Source organism: Vipera ursinii, assembly GCF_947247035.1.
Source record: "Vipera ursinii genome assembly, chromosome: 2".
Taxonomy (NCBI): domain Eukaryota; kingdom Metazoa; phylum Chordata; class Lepidosauria; order Squamata; family Viperidae; genus Vipera; species Vipera ursinii.
The window spans coordinates 186,486,131-186,509,790 of record NC_139513.1 but is presented as its reverse complement, the minus strand read 5'-3'; the positions used below and the strand labels follow the sequence as shown (position 1 = coordinate 186,509,790).

Here is a 23,660-nt window from a genome sequence, read left to right as displayed (position 1 = left end):
GTATTAAATGCATTGTATCCTTGTTTTCTGTTTCTTTTTAAGGTGGAAGTACAATAACAGAAGCAAAGCTTCAAGACTGTATCAGTCGGGCAAAAACACGACATAAAGAAGTACAAAAACTAATGGATAAAATAATAAAAAATGTATAATTAGTAAAAGGTGTATTTACTGTTTGCTCGCTACATTTATTATTTCACAATATCATTTCACCTTGAAATTTGTGCAACATTTCCAGATGAATAATTTTATTTTAAAACAATTTTCTTACAAATACCCGTCTCGGGTTTTCTTACAAATTGCAGTTGATTGCTATGCCTCAGTGTAACTACAAATTCAGTTTCATAAAAAAAATATTTTTTTAAAAAAACATGGTTATTGAATACATACATCTCTCTCAAATGCAAGTTTCAGGAGTCTGATACCAGTGAAGTTTTTTTTTCTTTTTACTTTTTGACTGGGTGCTTAGATGATGATGTAGTAGAGCTGCTTATGCTGCTAGTGCCATAACCATTTGATGGGGAAAGAACTGTAATGGTTGCCAAGAAAAAAAGAAAAGTTTTATTTTTTTAAGTTTCATTTTTATCTCTAAAAATAAATAAATAATGCAATATTAAAAACTACAATATAGAAAATGCCTTCTCTGTGTAATAATTCACTGAAATAGTTTATTTAGTTATTAAAAGATATGGATATCAAGGTAATAATAATAATAATAATAATAATAATAATAATAATAATAATAATAATAATAATTTGGAAGGGACCTTGGAGGTCATCTAGTCCAACCCCCTGCTAAGGCAGGAAACCCTATACCATTTCAGACAAATGGCTGTCCAGTCTCTTCTTAAAAACTTCCAGTGTTGGAGCATTCACCACTTCTGGAGGCAGGTTGTTCCACTGGTTAATTTTTCTGTCAGGAAGTTTCTCCTTAGTTCTAGGTTGCTTCTCTCCTTGACTAGTTTCCATCCGTTGCTTCTTGTCCTGCTTTCAGGTGCTTTGGAGAATAGCTTGACTCCCTCTTCTTTGTGGTAGCCCCTGAGATATTGGAACACTGCTATCATGTCAGCCCTCACCCTTCTCTTCATTAAACTACACATACCCAATTCCAGCAACCGTTCCCTATATGTTTTAGGCTCCAGTCCCCCAATCATCTTTGTTGCTCTTCTCTGTACTCTTTCTAGAGTCTCAACATCTTTTTTAGATTGTGGTGACCAAAACTGGATGCAGTATTCCAGATGTGGCCTTACCAAGGCATTGTAAAGTGGTATTAGTACTTCACTTGATCTTGATTCTATCCCTCTGTTAATGCAGCCTAGGCTCATATTTAAGTGATTGTCCACTAGGACTCCGAGATCCTCTCACAGTTACTACTATCGAGCAAGGTACCACCTATACTATACCTGTGCATTTGATTTTTCCTGCCTAAATGTAGAACCTTACTTCCGGTGGCGGCGCGGCGCCGAAGACAGCCGCTTTCGGGCTGTCCGCTTCGCAGCTGTGTTTATCCACCAAAAACAGCGCCGATCAGCTGTTTAGGTGGATTTGAAGCCCCCTCCTCGGGAGAAGAGGAGGGGGTGAGGCCCCAGGTAGGGGTTGAGCTCTCCGGGGCCGCCTGAGCTGAAAGTTTGGGCGGCTGAAGGATTGAGCCCCCCCGAAGCCTGGGTTGCTCCGAGCTGCTCAGCGTCTCTGCTCCGGGATTTTTGGAGCAGAGCCAGGCGTTAGCGACCACCCCTGCCAGAAGGAAAGACTTTTGAGTAATAAGGAGCAGGCAGAGCGGTACAGGAGGTCAAGGTGAAGTGGATTTTTATTTTTACTCCCTAGCTCAATGGACTTTTTAGCTTTAAAGTGAAAGTACGCAATAAGTGAAAGTGGGGAAAGATGGCGGCTAAATCTTCCTCTAAAGTTCTTCGGAGTGCAGGAACTTCCCCGGTGCAACAGACATCGTTGCAAGCTTTGCTTCCTCCTGCACCTCCTGTTGCATTGACGCTTAAGCACTTACAAGATGCCTTTGCAAAGCAATCCCAGGTAATGTCAGAAATGATGGATGATAAGATGGCAAAGCTGGAGGAGAAACTGGAGAAATTGGAGGAGAGGATGGAAGAGAAGTTTAGTGTAATGGAGGAGAAGATGGAAGAGAAGTTTAGTGCAATGAGGGTAGACATTTTGTCTACAATTGAAAGCGTGGCTGAATGTGTGCAACATTTGGATGAAAAAGTGGAGGATCTTAGTCAAAAGAACTCTATATTAGAAGTAAAGGTACTGGAGAATGAAAATTTAAGGGATAAAATGGACGGAGAATTGAGCCTTGTCCAGTATCATCAGATGCAGTATGCTATTAGAATCAGGGGCTTAAAAGAGAATCCTAAAGAAGACTTAAAGCAGCTGATTTCTGAGGCTTTGGAAGCAGTTTTGGGCCAGCCAGCATCTGAAATAGAGGGAAGTATGGATAAAATCTTTCGTGTAAATTCATGGATTGCAAGGCAGAGGAAGCTACCTAGAGATGTGGTGGTCTATTTTACAAAGAGAGCTACTAGAGATGAAGTTATTCAAGCTGATTATGATACTAAAGTTGTGGTTGCTGAGCAAGAAGTCCTGGTTCTAAAAGAGATTCCTCCAAAGATTTTAAGGAGAAGGAAAGATTTTGCATTTCTTGCACAGGAACTTAAGCAACGTGATATCAAGTTTAGATGGGAGATTCCAGTCGGATTGGTGGTGATGCACGAAGGTAAAAGATATCGTCTGGTTACTGTGACTCAGGCGCGTGATTTCTACAGCAATGTTTTAAAAGCAACCCCTCTATCACTCTTGGAAGCTGCAAAGGGATCTGGAGAGGGAAAGTTTCAAGATGCTGAAGGGGGACAGACAGAGGAGGATGGTGCTGGAGGGGATCAAACTACAGCTTTATCGGCTGCTGCTGGAGAGCAGAGGTTGACGCGTGCCGCTTTAAGATGAGCAAGACAAGTACAAGAGCAAGACCAGCAGAAGTTATGGAACTTTCAAAGCGTACTTACAGTGAAGCTGTGGGAGGAGCGCGGCCCAAGGAAGTTGCAGGGGCCATTGAAGATGTGCTCCAAAAGCTTCGGGGCGCCAAGCATGGCGACTAAATTTCTAACCTGGAATGTTAATGGATTAAACTCACCACAGAAGAGAAAGAAAGTTTTTCAATATTTAAAACAATTTAAGATTGATGTTAGGAACGCGGTGGCTCAGTGGGTTAGGACACTGAGCTTGTCGATCAGAAGGTCGGCAGTTTGGCGGGTCAAATCCCGAGTGCCGCGTAGCAGAGTGAGCGCCTGTTACTCGTCCCAGCTTCTGCCAACCTAGCAGTTCGAAAGCACGTAAAAATGCAAGTAGAAAAATAGGGACCACTACGGTGGGAAGGTAACAGCGTTCCGTGCGCCTTTGGCGTCTAGTCATGCCGGCCAAATGACCACGGAGACGTCCTTGGACAAGCGCTGGCTCTTCGGCTTTGAAACGGAGATGAGCACTGGCCCCTAGAGTCAGAAATGACTAGCATGCATGTGCGGGGGAACCTTTACCTTTACCTTTTTAAGATTGATGTTATATGTTTGCAAGAAACGCATATTAGGGTTATGGACTAAAAGTATTTATCGAACTCAAGGTTGGGCATGCAATTTGTTGCTTCTGCGTTGAACAAGAAAAATGGAGTGGTTGTCTACGTTAAAAGTACCCTAACAGCGGAACTAATTGAAGCAGATAAGCAAGGAAGATATGTTATGATAGATTTGCTGTTAGAAGGTAAAAAAACGCTTCTAGTTGGATTGTATGCTCCTAATCAACAACAAGCTGATTTTTTTAGTTTACTTCACACAAAGGTTACACAATTGGATTATAAATCGTTTATTTTTATGGGGGACTGGAATGGTGTTTTAGACGTACAGATGGACAAGGCTGGTTCTTTTAAGCGTGTTCCGAGTCATGCTAGATTGCCTAAATCTTTTTTTGAAATGAAGGATGATTTGGAACTGCGAGATATCTGGCGTGACACACATCCATACGAAAAGGATTATACTTTTTTTTCTGACAGACATCAATCTTTTTCCAGGATTGATTTTATTTTGCTGACTAATGACTTTTTTTCTAGGATTAAGAAGGTAAAGATCTGTGCAAGAACTATTTCTGACCATAGCCCAGTTTGGTTAGAGATCAATAAGGACAATAGGGATAGGCGCTCGTGGCGCGTAAATGAGAATTTGTTTAGAAATCAGAAAAATGTGGAAGAATGTAAACAGCAGATGAAGGATTTCTTTGAAATTAATATGAATAAGGATACTTCTATGGACATGGTTTGGGATGCTAGCAAGGCCTACATGAGAGGGGTGTTGATATATATGAATAATAAATGCAGACGTACTTTGGAAGTCAGAAGGAAAGAACTGGAGAATGAAATTAGGGAAAAAGAAAAGGCCCTAATCTTGAACCCATTGGATGTGAAGACTAAGGAGGTTATTAAGCTATTAAGATGACAATTTGATAAGTTGATGGCTGATCAAGTGGCAACCAATTTACGGTTTGCTAGGCATAATACTTTTTGCAATGCTAACAAGCCAGGTAGATGGCTAGCTTACAGACTAAGGAAAAAGCAAAGGGCTTCTAATATAGATAAAATTGAACATAAGGGAAAGGTTGTGTTTCAACAGGATCTCATTAAGGAAGCTTTTGTGGATTTTTATTCTAAATTATATGCTAAGGAGAAGATTAATGGAAAAGACATTGATGTATATTTGGAGAATGCTAGCATCCCGGTTCTTACGCAAGCACAAAGGGAGGAGATTAATCAATTGATAACAGAAGAAGAAATTCTTATAGCAATTAAGGAATTGAAGGTGGACAAAGCGCCAGGCACGGATGGTTTGACTGCGGCTTACTACAAAAATCTACAACTGGAGTTGATAAAGCCGTTAAAGGAACTGTTCCAGACAATCCAGAGAGGGGGAAAGGTGCCTCCGTCTTGGAGAACTGCTTTTATTTCTTTGATTCCGAAGGAAGATCAAGATGCTACTCAAGTAAAAAACTATAGACCGATATCACTTTTAAATACAGATTACAAGATATTTGCCAAGGTGTTAGCTAACAGATTGATGAGGGTTCTGCAACAGGTGATTCATGGGGATCAAACTGGGTTTATTAGTGGTAGGCAAATGAAAAATAATGTGAGGCATATAGTTGATGTGATAGAGTTTTTGGAAAGGAACAACCAGAACCCTGCGGCGCTAATTTTTCTAGATGCTGAAAAAGCTTTTGATCAATTGAATTGGCAATTTTTGATGAAAGTTTTAGATAAAATGAATTTTGGGGATAATTTTTTGCAACCAATTAGGGCATTATATCAAAAACAAACTGCCCGAATAATAGTTAACAATAGTTTGACTGAAGTATGTAATATTGAGAAGGGCACAAGACAAGGGTTATTTTTTTTTTTCACATTGGAGATATTATTGGTAAAAATACGGAATTCGGAAAGAATTAAGGGTATACAAATTAGAGATCAGGATTATAGACTGAGAGCGTTCGCAGATGATCTGGTTGTTACGGTGACCCAGCCAGAAAACTCTGTTGTGGACCTGATGGAGATAATAATGCAATATGGGAAGGTTTCTGGATTTAAAGTTAATGCAAAAAAAACTAAAATTCTGGCCAAAAATATGACAGTATCGCAAAAGGCCCTTTTAGAAGGATTAACTGGATTTGAGATTGTTAAAAGGGTCAAATATTTGGGGGTGTTTTTGTCACCCTCTAATACAAAGTTATATAAAAATAATTATGAAAAGTTATGGGGAAAAATTCAAAAAGAAATGGAGAGTTGGGGAAAATTGCAATTGTCTTTGCTGGGAAGAATTGCAGCAGTGAAAATGAATGTCCTGCCTAAATTTTTATTTTTATTTCAAATGATACCGGTTCTTAAAAAAGATTCTAATTTGGAAGAATGGCAACGGGGTATCAATAAATTTGTCTGGGCAGGGAAAAGGCCACGAGTTAAACTTAAGATTATGCAGGATACTCGTGAAAGAGGTGATCTTAAAATGCCTAATCTTAAACTATATTATGAAGCTGCTGCGTCATCAGGAATAAGCGATTGGATTAATTTGACACAAGAGAGATTATTAAATCTTGAGGGCCACGACTTGTTATTTGGCTGGCATGCATATTTGTTGTATGATAAGAAGGTAGATAATGTATTTAAAGTGCATATTCTAAGACAGGCATTGTTGAGAGTTTGGAAGAAGTATAGACATAAGTTAGACTGCAAGATGCCATTGTGGGCAATTCCAAAACACGCAATAGAAAACATAAATGTTGGCTTCAAACATGATGTGACTACGTATAAGGAGATTTTAAGCTTGGAAAGAAGTGTCTGGTGTTTAAAGCCGTACAATCTCTTGCGAGATGAGAAGATTGTTCAAACTTGGTTTCAATATACTCAATTACGGGCAACGTGGAAAGAAGATCAGAAAATTGGCTTTTCAATGACCGATGAAAAGTTGATAAAGCAAATTAGAAACCAGGGTCCAGCACATATCAAACGGATATATCTTGCATTGATAGAAATTGACTCAGAAACAGAACTTGTTAAAGATTGTATGATAAAATGGGCCCAGAATATCCAAGAAGTTATTACAATGGACATGTGGGAAAAGATCTGAGTGAGGAACGTAAAATTTACACAAGCTCAAAACCTAAGAGAGAACTTTTATAAAATGTTTTATAGATGGCATTTAGATCCTAAAAAGCTTGCAAGTATGTATCCGAATTATCAGCCAAAATGTTGGAGGTGTGGTGGCGAAGATGCAACATATTTTCATATATGGTGGACCTGCAAAAAGGTTAAGGCTTTTTGGATAAAAATTTGGTGGAATATGCAGAAGATCTTTAAGCAAAGGATAAAGTTTTGTCCGCAATTGTTTTTGTTGGGCATAATTACGGATGCAACTGTTGTGAACACTAAGTTGATGTTGAACTTAATTACAGCAGCAAGACTCTTAATAGGCCAATATTGGAAAAAGGAGGACTGCCGACTATAGAGGAATGGACTTTAAAGGTTTCTGACCTGGCGGAAATGGCAAAGATCTCGGCTTATTTCAAAGATCATTCGCAAGAACGTTATATTATGGAGTGGAAAAAATGGATTGATTATATCCAGAACAAATACGGGACTAAAAAGTTTCATTTAGCTTTTGAATAAGTCTTCCTTTCTTTTTTCTTTTTTCTTTCTTTTTATATGTAATATTAATATTGCTTGTAGTTATCTTATATGAGCTAGAGAGCGATAGATTTAAGAGTTTATTGTTGTTAGCATATGGATGTTTATGATTGTCCTTTGTTTTTATACCTTGTACTTAACTCTGGGAAGTCGGGGGGGGGGCGGGGGAGGGGGGAATGGGGGGGAGGGGTAGGGAGGGATAGGTAGGGGTGGGGGGAGGGGGGATTGTTAAAGATAAAATGTACTTTAAAACTTTTCAATAAAAAAAAAGAACCTTACTTTTTTCACCACTGAATTTCATTTTGTTAGATAGTGCCCAGTGTTCGAGTCTGTCCAGATCCTTCTGTATCTTAAGCCTATCTTCTGGAGTATTGGCTATGCCTGCCAGCTTGGTGTCATCTGCAAATTTGATGAGTTCCCCATCTATCCCCTCATCCAAATAGTTGATGAAGATGTTGAAGAGCAGTGGGCCCAGAACAGAGCCCTGGGGCACCCCACTACACACTTCCTTCCATGTAGATGCAGTTCCATTGAGGACCACACGCTGAGTACGGCCTGTCAGCCAGCTACGAATCCATCTGGTGGTGATGCTATCTAACCCACATTTTTCTATCTTATCAAGTAGTAGGTTGTGATCTACTTTATCAAATGCCTTACTGAAGTCCAAGTAAATTATATCTACAGCATTCCTCTGGTCCACTAGTTTTGTCACTTGGTCAAAGAATGCAATAAGGTTTGTCTGGCATGATCTGTTTTTGACAAACCCATGTTGGCTTTTAGTGATAACTTTGTTCGCATCAAGGTGTTCGCTGATTTGTTGTTTGATTATCTTTTCCAGAATCTTCCCAGGTATTGAGGTATATTAAAACATTCTAAATGCCCTATCTAGATTTCACTACCCATAATGGAATTTAGCCAGACTATTTTGTCCCTGTTATTCTACTGTTTTAGCACATAACTCATCTGTGTTTGATTTTTTTTTGCAAGAATAACGTAGAGACTAGCACCATAGTGATTTGCAAACTATGGGCCACATAATGTATTTATGCCCATAGAGGACCCAAACCATACCTACACCAAATATAAATTAATTGGATTACTAGAATAAAAAAAGAGCCTAGAGATAGACTAACCACCCTCAGTTTCAACCAAGAAAATGATTCAACCAAGAAGATGAAGACTACTACTAAAAGCGAAAGTTTGTATCCAAACTGAATACAGAAAGAAAAACAACTATAAGGAATAATGAACCAACTGTTTACTAAATAGTTAGCTATGGTATGCAAGAAACATGCCAGTAGTAATGGGGGACTTTCACTATTGACATCAACTGGGAGACAAACTCTGCAGCAAATGGGAGATCAAAACAGGTTCCTGATATGCCTACAACATTGTCACCCAAAAGCTAGAGGAGGGAACTAGAGGCTCCACTATGCTGGACTTAATTCTTACTCATAGGGATGAAATGTTAGAAGGGGTAGAAGTTATAGGAAACTTGGGAGAGAGTGACCATGTCATACTAGAATTCAATATAATGCAGGCACAGGTAATTGAACCAAGACAAACTAGTATTTTAGACTTTAAGAGACCTGATTTCAATAAACTAAGAAAAAGATTCTATAGATGGAAATACTAAAGGGAAAAACAATTCAAGATATTGAGAAACTGAAAAATAAGATCATAAAAGTCTAATCAGTGCAAAACCACAGAGAAACAAAAACAAGAGACTCCAGGCAAAACCAGTATGGCTGCATAAAGGACTCTGACAAAATAATAGAAAAAAAGGACAAGTATAAAAAATGGAAAGAGAGACACATAAGCAAAACAGAACAGGAGCAAATATTCCAAATCTGCAAGGACAGTTAGGAAAGTTAAAGCTCAGAATGAACTAAGGCTTGCAACAAATGCCAAAAATAACAAAAATATTTCTTTCAATATGTAAAAGACAAGAAGAAAGTCAAAGAAATGACCAGTCCATTAATGGGAGAAGATGGCAAGAAGGTGACGGGCAGCAGGAAGAAAGCAAAACTGCTTAATACCTTCATGCCTCTATCTTTACACAAAAGGAAAAAAATAATCCAAACTTCCAAAAGCAGCACAATGGGAGACAGAACAGGAATGCAGGCCAAAATAGGCAAGCAATTGGTAAGCAAATACCTATCCACTTCAGACACATTTAAATTGCCAGGGCCAGATGGTTTACAACTCAGGGTCCTGAAGTTGCTGGCAGATGTGATTTCAGAAACACTGAGCAAAATCTTTCATAGCTCCTGGAGCATGCAAGAACTGCCAGAGGACAGGAAAAATGCTGATGTAGTTCCAGTCTACAAAAATGGGAAAAGGTGGATCCAGGAAATTACAGAACAATCAGGTTGACATCAATATCCAGGAAAATCCTGGAACAGATGATCAAGCAGAGGTTTTGTGAGCATCTAGAAATGAACAAGGTGATTACTAGAAGCCAGCATGAGTTTCTTAAAAAACAAATCAAGCCAGATAACACTTACTGCCTTTGGTAAAGTGACTAAATTAGTGGATCAAGGAAATGCTGTAGATAGTTTACTTGGACTTCAATAAGGCATTTCACAAAATAGGCCCCAGCCTGCTTCTTGATAAAATAATCATAGTACCATCATCAGATTGAATAGTTGGCTGACAAACCACATTCAATATGTAGTCCTCAATGAAACTGCATCTACATGGAGGGAAACATGCTGTGGGCTACCTCAAGGTTCAGTTTTGGTCTCACTGCTCTTCAACATCTTTATAAATGATCTAGATGAGGGCATAGGAGACCTCATCATATTTGCAGATGACATCAAATTGGGGGGAATTGCTAATACTTTGGAGGATAGAATCAAGATTCAGAAGGATCTTGACAGACTTGAGCCCTAGCTGACAAGATGCAGTTCAGTGGTGAGAAAAGTGAGGCCCTGCACTTAGATAGGAAAAATCAAATGTATAGGTATAAAATAGGCAGTACTTGGCTCAATAGTAATGACTGTGAGAGGAATGTAATTGTCCTAGCAGACCACAACTTAAATATAAACTAATAGAGGGCTGCAACTGCCAAAAAAACCCCAATGCAGTCCTGGGCTACATAATCTGAGAGATAGCATTAAAATCACATGAAATGGACTTCTGGTATTGACGTTGCAGCGATGCAGACGCAGGAAGACGGGGCAATTTACTTATATCTGCTTAGGGGAGATTTAGGAACGGCTAGTTGGTTGGATAAATTTATAAAGGCTACTGACAAAAAATAAATAAAATGGATGTTCCATACTTAGCTCTAAATAGTAAAAAAAAATCCTTAACATCTGTCCCCAGTAGCCTCAGTTTTCCATATCACCAAGAAAATACTGATGAACCACAGAAATATTTATTTATTTATTTATTTATTAGTTTTTATAAACCGCCCTTCTCCCGAGGGACTCGGGGCGGTGTACAGAGGAAGGAAGGTATACAGATGAACAATAAAAATAATAAAAACAATAGTGAAAACAAACTGGGACCCCAATTAACGCTATCATGCCAGGCCGGACTGCTGGAACAGGAAAGTTTTTAAGTCGCGTCGGAAGGTACGGAGGTCGGGGGCCATCCGGATTTCGGTTGGTAAGCTGTTCCAGAGGGCTGGCGCACCCACTGAGAATGCCCTCCCCCTGGGGGCCACCAGCCGACATTCCTTGAGCGGTGGCACCCTGAGGAGGCCCTCTCTGTGGGAGCGCACAGGACGGTGGGGTGCTGACATTGGCAGAAGGTGCTCCCGTAGGTAGTCCGGACCCATGCCATGTAGGGCTTTGTATGTCATTGTTAGCACCTTGAACTTCACACGGAAGGCAACCGGAAGCCAGTGCAGCGCACGGAGGAGAGGTGTGATATGGGAGTATCGGGAGGCTCCCAAGAGTGTCCGTGCCGCTGCACTTTGCACCAGTTGAAGCTTCCGAGTGGATCTCAAGGGCAGCCCCATGTAGAGAGCGTTACAATAGTCTAGGCGAGAGGTCACAAGGGCATGGGTGAGTGTACGTAAGGAATCCAGGTCCAGATAAGGCCGTAGTTGGCGAACTAGTCGAACCCGGGAGAAGGCCCCCTTGGTCACAGCTCCTATGTGGTCTTCTAGGGAGAGCTGCGAGTCTAGGAGGACACCCAGGTTGCGGGCCCTATCAACAGGGGGTAGTAACTTGTCCCCGATGTTAAACAATGGGACGTTCTGAATATCCTGGCTTGCCGGAACGTACAGCCATTCAGTCTTGTCCGGGTTCAGTTGAAGCCTGTTCCTCCCCATCCATTCCCGGACCGCTTTCAGGCAGCGGGACATCACGTCTAGGGCATCACTGATATTGTTTGGAGTTGAGATAAAAAGCTGGGTGTCATCAGCATAAGTTCTCTCCACGTTGAAATTAATACAAAAAACAATTGCTTTAGCTTGTGATCAGGTTAAAAATAACACAAAGGAGATAAAAGAACAATTTTCTAATTTAAATCTATAAACTCAGAAAACAACTACAGAGAAACAACTAGCAACCCGGAAAATAGAAGGAAAACTAGAGAATGCTGACACAAACATTGAGGATCCAAAGGAAGAAGCTAATAACCAGACTCAGATAAATGAAAACTTAGAAGACACTAGTATTGGAAAGGGAAAAGACTTTTTACAAACCAAGGTTTCAGTACATACTGGAGTATAAGGAAGGAGAACTGATGGAATGGAAGATAAATCCATTAATAGAATTGTGGGGAACTGGAGAAGGAGGAAGGCTGTTTAATGAATATCAATGGGTTAGTTCTTCCAAAAATACTTTAATTAAATTGTTTCTCTTGTTTTAAATAATATATACAGAAATAGAGGAAGAATTATTTGATGATCCAAATGCACTGACTTGGAAAGTTAGTTGGCAAAGGAAGAAAGCTAGAGTAAGACTGAAGGAAACAGAAGCTTTGACCTATTAGAGGGGATGCTAGATTACTAATTAGATGTTTGAATATGGTTAAGAATAGATTGTTAGAAATAGAAGTATTATTATAACTAGATAGGATTTGTAATCAGAATATCATATCTTGGTATGAAAAGGGAAATAAGAATATGCTAAGAACTTTGAATAAGGGATTTGGTTACCCAAATATAACTTGTTCTGAAATTATAACTGATTGGGATACTTTGAACATGGATGGGAAATTAAAAGTGAAAAAAGTGAAAATAGGATATGAACTAAATAAATGGAAACTGAGTGCAAATGCAATTAAAATATGCTTTGGTTAGAAAAGATATTCTAAACTGATATTATTGACACTATTAGAAAAATGTAACAGATGTTGATATGCAATTGTATATATACTAACAACAATACGAATTGTATTTGCTTAGTGTGGAAAAATGGTTATTACCAGAAGAAGAGTGGATGTACTGGAGGGTGTAATATCGGACTTAGTTTGAAGAAGCTTACATGTACCACGGAATCACTAATGGACTGTGTCATAACGTTGTCTATTGGGCACTTGATTGTGAAAATAGAAAAGCAATAAAACATTTATTTAAAAAATCATATGAAATGATAATGCCGCTTTTTACTGCAATAGTGGGGCCATGCTTGGAATACAGCATACAGTTTTGGTCATCTTGATATAAAAAAGATGCTGAGACCCTAGTAAGAGTACAAAGAAGAGCAACTAATATGATAAGGGGTTTGCAGGATAAATTGTATGAGGAATAGTTAAGGGAACTAGGTATGGCTAGCCTAATAAAGACAAGAATTAGGGGTGCTATGACAGCTGTCTTCCAGTACTTGAGGGGTTGTTACAGAGAAGACAGAGTCAACTTATTTTCCAAAGCACCTGAGGGCAAGACAAGAAGCAATGAGTGGAAGTTAGTTATAGAGAAATCCAACCTGAAACTAAGGATAAACGTCCTGATGGAATAATTAGCCAATGGAATAGCTTGCATCGTAGAGTTGTGGGTGCGTCATCACTGGAAGTTTTTAGGAAAGGATTGGACAACCATTTGCCCAGGACGATACAAGGTCTCCTGCCATGGGCAGGTGGCTGGACTAAAATACTTCCAAGATCACTTCCAGCCCTTGTTTGGTTATGATTGATTCTATAAGGAACCAGTGAAAACATTAAACCTGGAAGTCTGGCTTTTGTTTGTTCAAGGATAAAACAAAGGTACCCATTTACTCATTTCTTAAAGTATTTTAATGAAGTGTAAAACTGAACACAGTAAAAAAAACTCATATAAGGGCAGATGTGTTTGGAGTTGTATATTTACTGCTAGAATTCTCCTATACTAGGAAACATAGTTTAAAAAATGAATTTGCATAGGAACACTCCATAAAGCTCATTCTTGAATACACATACCTGCTGCCTGAGGTTGGATAAAGTTCCCTACTCCAGTCAAGTTAACAACAGTTTCCTGAGCAGATAAGGATTGATCTAGGTTTGGGGGGACTTCCTCAGAACCCTAGCAAAAAAATGATATATAAAAAGATATTCATGATCTGTACAGTTAATGTATTTATTTTCCTTTAGGAAGAAATACATTTCAAAGCTTTTCTTAGTTTGATACATAAATAGTGAGTTTCATCTGAAAACAAGATTTTGTAAATGAAGAGACAGCTTCAGTAATACTTCTTAGTTATTTTGCCACTTTACTGCACAAACTTTATTTTATTAACTGTAATGGATGTCATACACCATGAATTCTTATAGTTATTTTATAAACATACCTCAAACAGAAGTTCTTTACTGTAGTTCAGTTTGTCATCTCTATTCATACTAATGAGGCTACAGCAATGCACAATATAGTTCTAGAAGGTACCAAAGCTAACCCTTAATCAGAAATAAGTAAAAGTAAAGGTTCCCCCGCACATGTGTGTTAGTCGTTTCTGACTCTAGGGGCCGGTGCTCATCTCCGTTTCAAAGCCGAAGAGCCAGCGCTTGTCTGAGGACGTCTCCGTGGTCATGTGGCCGGCATGACTAGACGCCAAAGGCACATGGAATGCTGTTACCTTCCCACCGTAGTGGTCCCTATTTTTCTACTTGTATTTTTACGTGCTTTCGAATTAGCTCCCCTCTAATATATGTCTAAAGCTGAACTGAAACAGATCCAGATAATTTATTTCATCCAGGATAATCTGCATGCACAATCTGGGAATAGGTGAGAGGGTATAAAAGGAGGAACTTTCGGCAGAAGCATTTGCTGTAGACAACGAAAGAACGAGCACGAGTCAGACCGGACAGCGAGCGAGCACGAACCAACAGCGGTAAGTTTCAGCGGCCGGCGACGCAGGGAAGGAAGATGAGGGGCGGTGGGGGAAGCAGAGCAGTAATGGCAGCGCGGGGGGGCTGCCTTGCCTCTGGCGACCAGGAGGGGCCTGCCTTGTCTCGTGTAAGCCGGTGCCGGCGGCAAAGCAATAATGGCGGTCAGAAGGGGGTTGCCTTGCCTTGTCTCTTGTAAGCCGCTAGCAGTGGCAAAGTGATAATGGCTGCCAGGAGGGGGCTGCCTTGCCTTGCCTCTTGTAAACTGGCAGCGACTGAGCAATAATGGCGGCTGGGAGGGGGCTGCCTTGCCTTGTCTTGTGTAAGCTGGCGGCAGCCGAGCGATAATGGTAGCTGGGGGCGGGTGGGGCTGTCTTGCCTCATGTGCTGCATGCAGTGGCAGCATTAACAGAGCGTTAATGGCAGGCGGGGGCGGGTTGGGCTATCTTGCCTAGTGTGCGGCGGCAAAGGGGTAATGGCGGGGGGGCACTGCCTTGCCTCGGCCAGCTGCCCAGCCTCGTAGGTGGTGGCAATGGGGGGGGCTGGTGTCTGAAGCTGCCTCAGCTGGCTGATGGCCTCAGCAGGCCCCAATGAGGCAGCATTCACACTCACCGGCTGCCCAGCCTCTTGGGGCGATGGCAATAGTGAGGGGGGTGGCCTGGTGTCTGAAGCTGCCTCAGTTGGCAAGACAGCATTCACACTCACCAGCTTCCCAGCCTCGTGGCAACAGCAAGGGGAGGGCGTGCATGCGCCAGAGTGTGAAAAATGGTCTTAAGCCACTTTTTTAAGTGCTGTTGTCACTTCACACAGTCACTAAGTGAACTGTTGTAAGGTGAGGACTACTGTACTTAATCACTTTTTTCCCTTTTTGGGGGGTGGGTGGGTGGGTGGGTGGTGTCATCAAGTTTACATCAAGCTTTTGACACCTTGCTAGGAGATTGGAAAAGCCCTGTTAGAGTACCCGGATTGCAGCTGCCCTCTTGCAGGTATGTGGAATGGCATGGGACCCACAGGGTTTGCAAAGTGAAGTGAGGAAGTTGGTTACAGCTTATTAGGAAAGATAAAATAGACAACCAAGAATGCTTTATTGACCATTCTTCGTCCAGATTTTATATCAGTTGCATCTGCTAGTACAGGCATTCTGCTTCAGATTTCTCTGCTATTTACAGTATCTGGTAAAATAAATGAGTACTTTTCCAACAATCTGTAAAATCCAAGACACTGCTTTCATTGTTTAATTCCCCCATCCTAGATTGTTGATTCAGGGAATATCCATTTCTTTAGTGTTAACTAATAGTGTTAGTTATTTAGAGACAGATTTGTATTGGTTGCTTCATTTTTTTTAATTTTGTGTTTTTGTAGACTCCAAATCTTGTATACCCACCCAAAAATGACTACAGCCAAAAAATCAAAAACAAATAGTGGAAGATCATTCCAAGAGGCCTGGACACAGTCATTTGGAGTGATTGAACGAAGTGGGAAAGCATTATGTGTTCTATGCAATGAAAGTGTTGTGTGTCACACATCAAGTGTCAGACGGCACTTTGAAACCAACCACAGAAATGTTGCCCAACTTGGTGATACTGAAAGAAAAGAGTTTCTTGAAGGGAAATTGAGGAGCTATCATTCCCAGCATCTTAGTTTTTCCAACTATCTTTCCAGAACAAATCATCTGACAGCTGCCAGTTTTAAAATTTCACTGTGCATAGCAAAACATGGTAAGCCCCTCTCTGATGGGGATATAATCAAAACGGCCATGTTGTCTGGGAGTGATTCTCTTTTTCATGATTTCCCAAACAAGGATAAAATTATTCAACACATCTCTGAGACACCACTGAGCAGAAATACTGTTAAAGATAGAGTCCAGCGCATGGCAAGTGATGTTAGTCAGCAGCTCACCACTGACTTACAAAAGGCAGCCTGTTACTGCATGTGCTTGGACGAAAGCACAGGTATAAATAATCATGCAAGGCTGGCAGTACTTTTGTGTTATGCTGTTGGTGACATCATGAGAGAAGAGCTGCTGAAACTGATGTCTTTGCATGAAAGAACACAAGGTGTAGATATCTACAATGCTGTGAAGGAAGCATTTTTGTCACAAGACATAAGACCAGAAAAGGTGGTTTCAATTACAAGTGATGAAGCAGCTTCTATGGTGGGGGCAACATCTGGTTTCATATGGTTGTTTCTTCAAGAAACAAAATATAAAGTAATTCAATTCCATTGTATTATACACCAAAAAGCTCTTTGTGCCAGGGAAAGGAACAAAAAATTTGACGATGTCCTCAAAGACATCACAAAAATAGTGAATTACATAATGGCTTGTGCTCTGAATTGTCGGCAATTTCAAGTACTTCTTGGGGAGGTTCAGGCACTTGATTGTTTATTTATGTACAATAATGTCTAGTGGCTGAGCAGAGGACGAGTCCTGGAGAGATTTGTACCCTGTTTGGATGAAATTAGGCTGTTTATGCATGAAAAAGGGCAAGAATATCCACAGTTCACTGATATGGCCTGGCTTACCAACCTCATGTTTTTTACAGACTTTACACAACACTTCAGTCTGCTGAACAAACAATTACAAGGTGCAGGGAAAACAGCAGAAAGGATAATAATAATAATAATAATTTTATTTATATACTGCCCTTCTCCCGAAGGACTCAGGGCGGTGAACAGGGCAGATATATAAAAAATACAAAAATACAAAAGTTAAAAGAAAATTAAACATATGCCCGACTAAAATATTAAAAATGACCATAAAAACTCAACCCATCCCCCATCAGGCCAGGCCGGCTTGTTCAAATAAGAGTGTCTTCAGATCGCGACGGAAGGAGCGAAGATCGGGCACCATCCGGAGCTCAACCGGCAACCGATTCCATAGCTCCAGGGCGCCCACAGAGAAGGACCTCCCCCTGGGGGCCACCAATCGACATTCTCTGATCGGTGGCACCCTGAGGAGACCCTCTCTGTGGGAGCGCACAGGGCGGAGGGAAGTTGATGCCGGCAGCAGGTGCTCCCTAAGGTACTCCGGACCCATGCCATGTAGGGCCTTAAACACCATTACCAGTACCTTGAATCTCACCCGGAAGACAACTGGCAACCAATGCAGCTCACGGAGCAGAGGTGTAACATGGGAGTATCGGGACACTCCCAACACAACTCTCGCGGCTGCATTCTGTACCAGTTGGAGCCTCCGAGTGGTCCTCAAGGGCAGCCCCAGTAGTCCAGACGAGAGGTCACGAGCGCGTGAGTGACCGTACATAAAGCATCCCGGTCTAGATAGGGCTGCAACTGGCGCACCAGGCGAACCTGGGCGAAGGCCCCCCTAGTCACAGCTACTATATGGTCTTCCAGAGTGAGCCGTGAATCTAGAAGGACTCCCAAGTTGTGAGCCCTATCTATGGGGGGTAATAGTTCACCCCCCATGGAAAGAGATGGAATGTTCTGAATATCCCAGCATGCCGGTATGCACAGCCACTCAGTCTTGTCGGGGTTGAGTTGAAGTCTGTTCCTCCCCATCCAGACCCGAACCGCCTCCAGGCAACGGGACATCACGTCGAGGGCATCACTGGGGTGCTTTGGGGTCGAAATAAAAAGCTGGGTATCATCGGCGTACTGATGATACCCAACTCCAAAACCACGAATGATCTCACCCAGCGGTTTCATGTAGATGTTGAACAGGAGAGGCGAGAGGACCGACCCCTGAGGAACTCCACAAACGAGAGACCTCGAGGTCGACCTCTGCCCCCCTGCCAACACCGACTGCGAACGTCCCAGGAGATAGGAGGAGAACCACTGCAAAACCATGCCTCCCACTCCCAATCCCCTGAGACGCCGCAGCAGGATACCATGGTTGATGGTATCGAACGCCGCTGAGAGGTCTAATAGGACTAGGACAGAGGAATGTCCCCTGTCCCGAGCCCTCCAGAGATCATTCACCAGAGCGACCAATGCCGTCTCCGTGCTGTACCCGGGCCTGAAACCTGATTGGTACGGGTCTAGATAATCCGCTTCATCCAGGACCAAAGGGAGCTGATGCGCCACCACACTCTCAATAACCTTCGCAAGAAAGCGAAGGTTGGAGACTGGACGAAGGTTATTCAGCACAGCTGGGTCCAAGGCAGGCTTCTTGAGGAGAGGTCTCACCACCGCCTCTTTCAAGACGGCAGGGAAACTACCCTCACTCAAAGAGGCAGATATAACCGCCTGGAACCAGCCTCGTGTCCCCTCCCGGGCCGCATAAACCAGCCAGGAAGGGCACGGGTCCAATAAACATGTGGTGGAGCTCAGCCGCCCCATAATCCTGTCCACTTCCTCCGGAGTCACAGAATCAAACTCCTCCCAGGTAATATCGACAAGACCACCCGTGTCCTGATCGTCAGACTCTGCCCAGTCAGAGTCCAGACTGGTCCGAATCCGAGCAATTTTGTCCGACAGATGTTGGTTAAACTCCTCGGCACGACCCTGCAAGGGTTCCTCCCTCACCTCCTGATTAAGGAGGGAGCGGGTCACCCTAAACAGGGCGGCCGGGCGATTATCTGCGGACGCGATAAGGGTAGCGAAGTGATTAGACCTCGCCGCCCTTATCGCAGCAAGATAAGACCTAATGTAGGTTCTTAGTCGCAATCGGTCGGATTCGGATCGGCTGGATCTCCAACAGCTCTCTAGGCCCCGTCTCTGACGCTTCATCTCCCGAAGCTCCGCAGAAAACCATGGAGCTCGATGGGATCTGCACGGGGTCAGGGGCCGCAAGGGTACAACTCGGTCGAGAACCTCCGTGGCTGCCCTTTCCCAGGCTTCCACTAAGGCATCCGCCAAGTTGTGAGCGAAGGAGACAGGTGGGGACCCCAGCGCTGCCTGGAACCTCTCAGGGTCCATTAAGCGCCTGGGGCGGTACCATCTAGTTGGTTCCGCACACCCACGGTGGGGAGTGGCAAAACGGAAGACCAGCCGCAGGAGATGATGATCGGTCCATGACAGGGGCATAACAATTGGGGAGCCCCCACCAAGATCATCTAACCACCATCCAGATAAGAAAATCAGGTCAAGGATGTGGCCTCCCACATGAGTCGGTCCAGAAATTACTTGCGTCAGGTCCATGGCCGTCATGGAAGCCATGAACTCCCGAGGTAACTCAGAGGATCCTCCCAGGGATGGTAGATTGAAGTCACCCCAAACTATAAGTTTGGGGAACTCAATCACCAACCCAGAGAGGATATCGAGAAGCTCAGGCAGGGCTGCTGCTGCGTGACTAGGCGAAAGGTACACCAGCAGCAAGCCCAACTGCGCACTAGGGCCACATCTTAAGAAGAGAGACTCACACACGACTATCTGGGGAACGGTGGTCTCCCGCGGACACAAGGTCTCCCTCATGACAACCGCCACTCCCCCACCCCTACCCTGAGCCCGAGGCCGGTGTAGCACCCGGAAACCTGGTGGGCAAAGATCGACCAGAGGAATACTGACCTCTGGGCCCAACCAAGTCTCCGTGATGCAAGCCAGGTCCGCATGCTCACCCTCGACCAGATCCCGGATGAGAGGAGCCTTATTAACAACAGACCTGGCGTTCAAGTACACCAACCGGAGCTCAGGTGGCTGCACATCCTCGCTCCCGCGACCTCGGGGCAGAAACAGAGGGTCGGAGTGCCTCACCGCTTGTAAGCAGCGGAGAGGCCTTCCCAGAAGTCGATACGGCCCTCTGTTCATACGCCTGCTGCCATTCCCTAACGTCGTGGGAATAGGTCAGGGGTCGGCAACCTAAAAAAGAAAAAGAGCCACTGGGAACCGGTTCCATCACAAATTAAAAAAAGAGGGAGCCGCGTGCGTGTGTCCATGCACGCGCATGCGCAAAAAGGTTTTTTGCGCATGCGCGGACGCACGCGGCTGCCATTTTTTAAAAAATGAGATGGAACCGGTTCCCGGTTGCCCGATGGCGACGGCCCGTCTGCAAAGCTGCCGCTTTCGGCAGCTTTGCAGACGGGCCGTGGCAGCTTCCGCAAAGAGCGGCGCCCCTGCCCATTCCGAGAGGTGCGCGCGCACCTCTCCGAACAACCGGAGGTGCGCGCGTACCTCCGCGCGAATGGGCAGCGGTGCCGCTCTTTCAGGAAGCCCGCCGCGGCCCGTCTGTGAAGCTGCCGAAAGCGGCAGCTTAGCAAACGGGCTGCGGCAGCTTCCGCAAAGAGCGGCGCCCCTGCCCATTCCGAGAGGTGCGCGCGCACCTCTCCGAACGACCGGAGTTGCACGCGCACCTCCGTGCGAAGGGGCAGCGGCGCCGCTCTTTCAGGAAGCTGCCGAAAGCGAAGGGGCAGCGGCGCCGCTCTTTCAGGAAGCTGCCGAAAGCGGCAGCTTCCTGAAAGAGCGGCCCGCTGCCCGTTCGCGCGGAGGTACGCGCGCACCTCCCCAAAGGTTTGGGGAGGTGCGCGCGCACCTCCGGTCGTTCGGAGAGGTGCGCACGCACCTCTCGGAATGGGCAGGGGCGCCGCTCTTTGCGGAAGCTGCCGCGGGCCCGTCTGCTAAGCTGCCGCTTTCGGCAGCTTCACAGACGGGCCGCGGCGGGCTTCCTGAAAGAGCGGCACCGCTGCCCGTTCGCGCGGAGGTACGCGCGCACCTCCCCAAAGGTTTGGGGAGGTGCACGCGCACCTCCGGTCGTTCGGAGAGGTGCGCACGCACCTCTCGGAATGGGCAGGGGCGCCGCTCTTTGCGGAAGCTGCCGCGGCCCGTCTGCTAAGCTGCCGCTTTCGGCAGCTTCACAGACGGGCCACGGCGGGCTTCCTGAAAGAGCGGCACCGCTGCCCATTCGCGCGGAGGTACGCGCGCACCTCTCCAAAGGTTTGGGGAGGTGCGCGCGCACCTCCGCCCATTCGGGGAGGTGCGCGTGCACCTCTCCAAATGGGCGGTGCCACTCTCCATTTGGAGAGGTGTGCGCGCACCACTGCCCGTTGGAAGAGGTGCGCGCGCACCGGGCGGCTGGGAGCCGCAAGAGACGGCTCAAAGAGCCGCATGCGGCTCCGGAGCCGCAGGTTGCCGACCTGTGGAATAGGTAATCCCACGACCCGCTCTGGAGCCCCGGAAGCAACCGACCCCCGCTCCCTCCCCCGGCGATCAATCCCGGACCTGGCCTGAACAACGGTTGTTGGACTACCCCCCATTTCCAAACAACCAAAAGAAATTCCCACCCCCCTCCCTAACCCCACAAAAAAATTAGCTAAGAAACTTACTAGGGGCCTCTTATTAAATGTTTTGTGATATCAAAACATTTGAGAGAAAACTGCAGGTTTTTGAAAGAGATCTTGAAAGTGGGCAGCTGAAATATTTTCCTAGTCTAAAAGTTCATTTAGAAAGTTCTACAACATTTGCATACAATCCTACAAGCCATCAGGAAATCTACAAGGAATTTTCTAGCATTGTAGCAGCTGCAAAGGTGAATTTTAATAACAGATTTTCACAGTTCCGTAAGATGGAGACAACCCTGTTTTCTTACTTTTCCAGATAAAGCCAAATTTGAAGAACTTGATCTTTCCTACTTAGAGTGGTTAGATTTAGGAAATCTGGAAATGGAGCTACTGGAATTTCAAGAAAATACTATCTGGAAAAATAAATTCTGTGACCTGCATGAAACACTAAAGGGATGACAAAGGACAGCACAGTTAGTTCTGAGAACGAAATCCTCGAAGTGTGGAATTCTCTGCCAGATAATTTTAAATCCATGAAAGCACTTGGGATTGCTTTCCTTACTTTGTTTGGATCATCTTACGCTTGTGAGCAGTTGTTTTCAGCTTCTGATATCAGAAGCAGACTAACAGATGACCTGAGTGCTGCATGTGTTGCTCTCAAACTTACAAGGGTAGATAAATTATCAGCAGGCATACAACAGCAAAAATCATATTAATTCTTTAAAAGCATGCCAAATACAGACTTTTACTTTTCAATAAAAACTTGTATCATTGAAAGCTCTGTTATTGTGTTTTTGGGAAGTGGAGTGAGTGGGGGATTTTTACTTTTTGCCTCATTTTGCTCTTTTAAAAAGAACACCCCCCTGCCCCCTGCATAGCCAGAAGCCTTGCGCCATTGCTGTTCTCCTGCCCCGCTCCCCCAGCTCCTCTTTCCGTTCCTTTAAAACAAACAACCCCCCCAAATCCTCCCGTTCCTTCCTTCTGAATTAAAATGAGAGAAAGCCAAGTTTTTTCTTTTGTTGTTTTTACATATTTAATCTGCAGCTAGAAGGAATTGGGGAAGAAAACCATCACGAGACACTCTTCTGTTTTAACTTTTTTCCTTGTCACTTTTTGGAGTTTTCATCCTGCTTTTGTGAGAGGGAAGCGTTTGGGAGGGGGTGTAGCTGCCCTTCTCCTCCAAGCCATCAGCTGAGCAAGACACCCGCAGGCCTGCACTCTTTCGCCTGTCCAAGGCTTTCATTGAGGATTGGCAGGGGGGGCTATTTGGTTTTTATTCCCCTCCATCTGCTGGGTGGTTGCAGCAGGTTTTGGTCTCTTCTGTCATGCTTTGAGGTTACCCATAAAGCATGTTTGTTTTGGGGGGGATCCCCACTCTGGTTACTAAGGTTGCGTAAACCCTCTTCCACCTTCTCCTCCTCCTCATTGGAGTCCCCCTTTGTCTTCAGCCAGCCCCTGCCTCGCCTTGCCTTGCCCCACGGCAATGGCATCCCTGCCCTGCCCCCTTCCTTGCCTCATCTCACCCTGCAGGACAAGCCTCCTACCCACTTCCCCACCCACCAGAGTACCGCTGGATCTCCCCCAATCCTGCCCGGCCCCCACAACCATCCCTCCCCAGGAATGACATCGAGTTGGCCACGCCCACCCAGGCCAGGCCCACCCACCTGGTGATGCATAAGTGGGTTTTGGGTTGCAGTTTGGGCACTCGGTCTCCAAAAGTTTCGCCACCACTGTCCTAAATGGTATGGGCAACATCTTGTGGCTAAACATGATACTACAACCTGTTTTGTCTAAAAGAGATTAGGCCTGAAGCCCAGACTATAGATAAGACTTGTAACCTTGGCAATCAGCTGTGAGAAGCCCAGCTGTGTTCTACACTCTGTGATAAAATTATTTTTATTTTCTGATTGTAAAGCTTTTAATTCACACCACTAAGAGAACATGGATGAAGATCAGGAACCAATTTTATTTATGTTGAAAGCAATTCATGAAACTATTCTTAAAGCCACAGA

The 23,660-nt window shown here is 44.3% G+C and overlaps 2 protein-coding genes across 5 annotated transcripts in view; one reads left to right on the top strand and one right to left on the bottom strand.

Annotated features, from left to right (window-relative positions):
• The window catches only part of EXOSC8 (exosome component 8), a 366,617-nt gene that overhangs the window by 43,707 nt on the left and 299,250 nt on the right, over window positions 1-23,660 (top strand). The window contains exon 12 of the mRNA XM_083354497.1: window positions 43-178. Coding sequence (XP_083210623.1) covers window positions 43-149 — 107 coding nt within the window. The 3' untranslated portion in view covers window positions 150-178. The remainder of the gene's footprint in view (window positions 1-42; window positions 179-23,660) is intronic.
• Window positions 1-23,660, bottom strand: part of SUPT20H (SPT20 homolog, SAGA complex component) — an 80,250-nt gene that overhangs the window by 6,687 nt on the left and 49,903 nt on the right. For 2 of the 4 annotated variants that reach the window (XM_083354463.1, XM_083354466.1), the window contains exons 23-24: window positions 13,577-13,679; window positions 388-526 (exon numbers count right to left, since the gene is read on the bottom strand). The exons of the other annotated variants lie outside the window; for them this stretch is intronic. In XM_083354463.1, coding sequence (XP_083210589.1) covers window positions 444-526; window positions 13,577-13,679 — 186 coding nt within the window. In that variant the 3' untranslated portion in view covers window positions 388-443. The remainder of the gene's footprint in view (window positions 1-387; window positions 527-13,576; window positions 13,680-23,660) is intronic. 4 annotated transcript variants of the gene reach the window in all.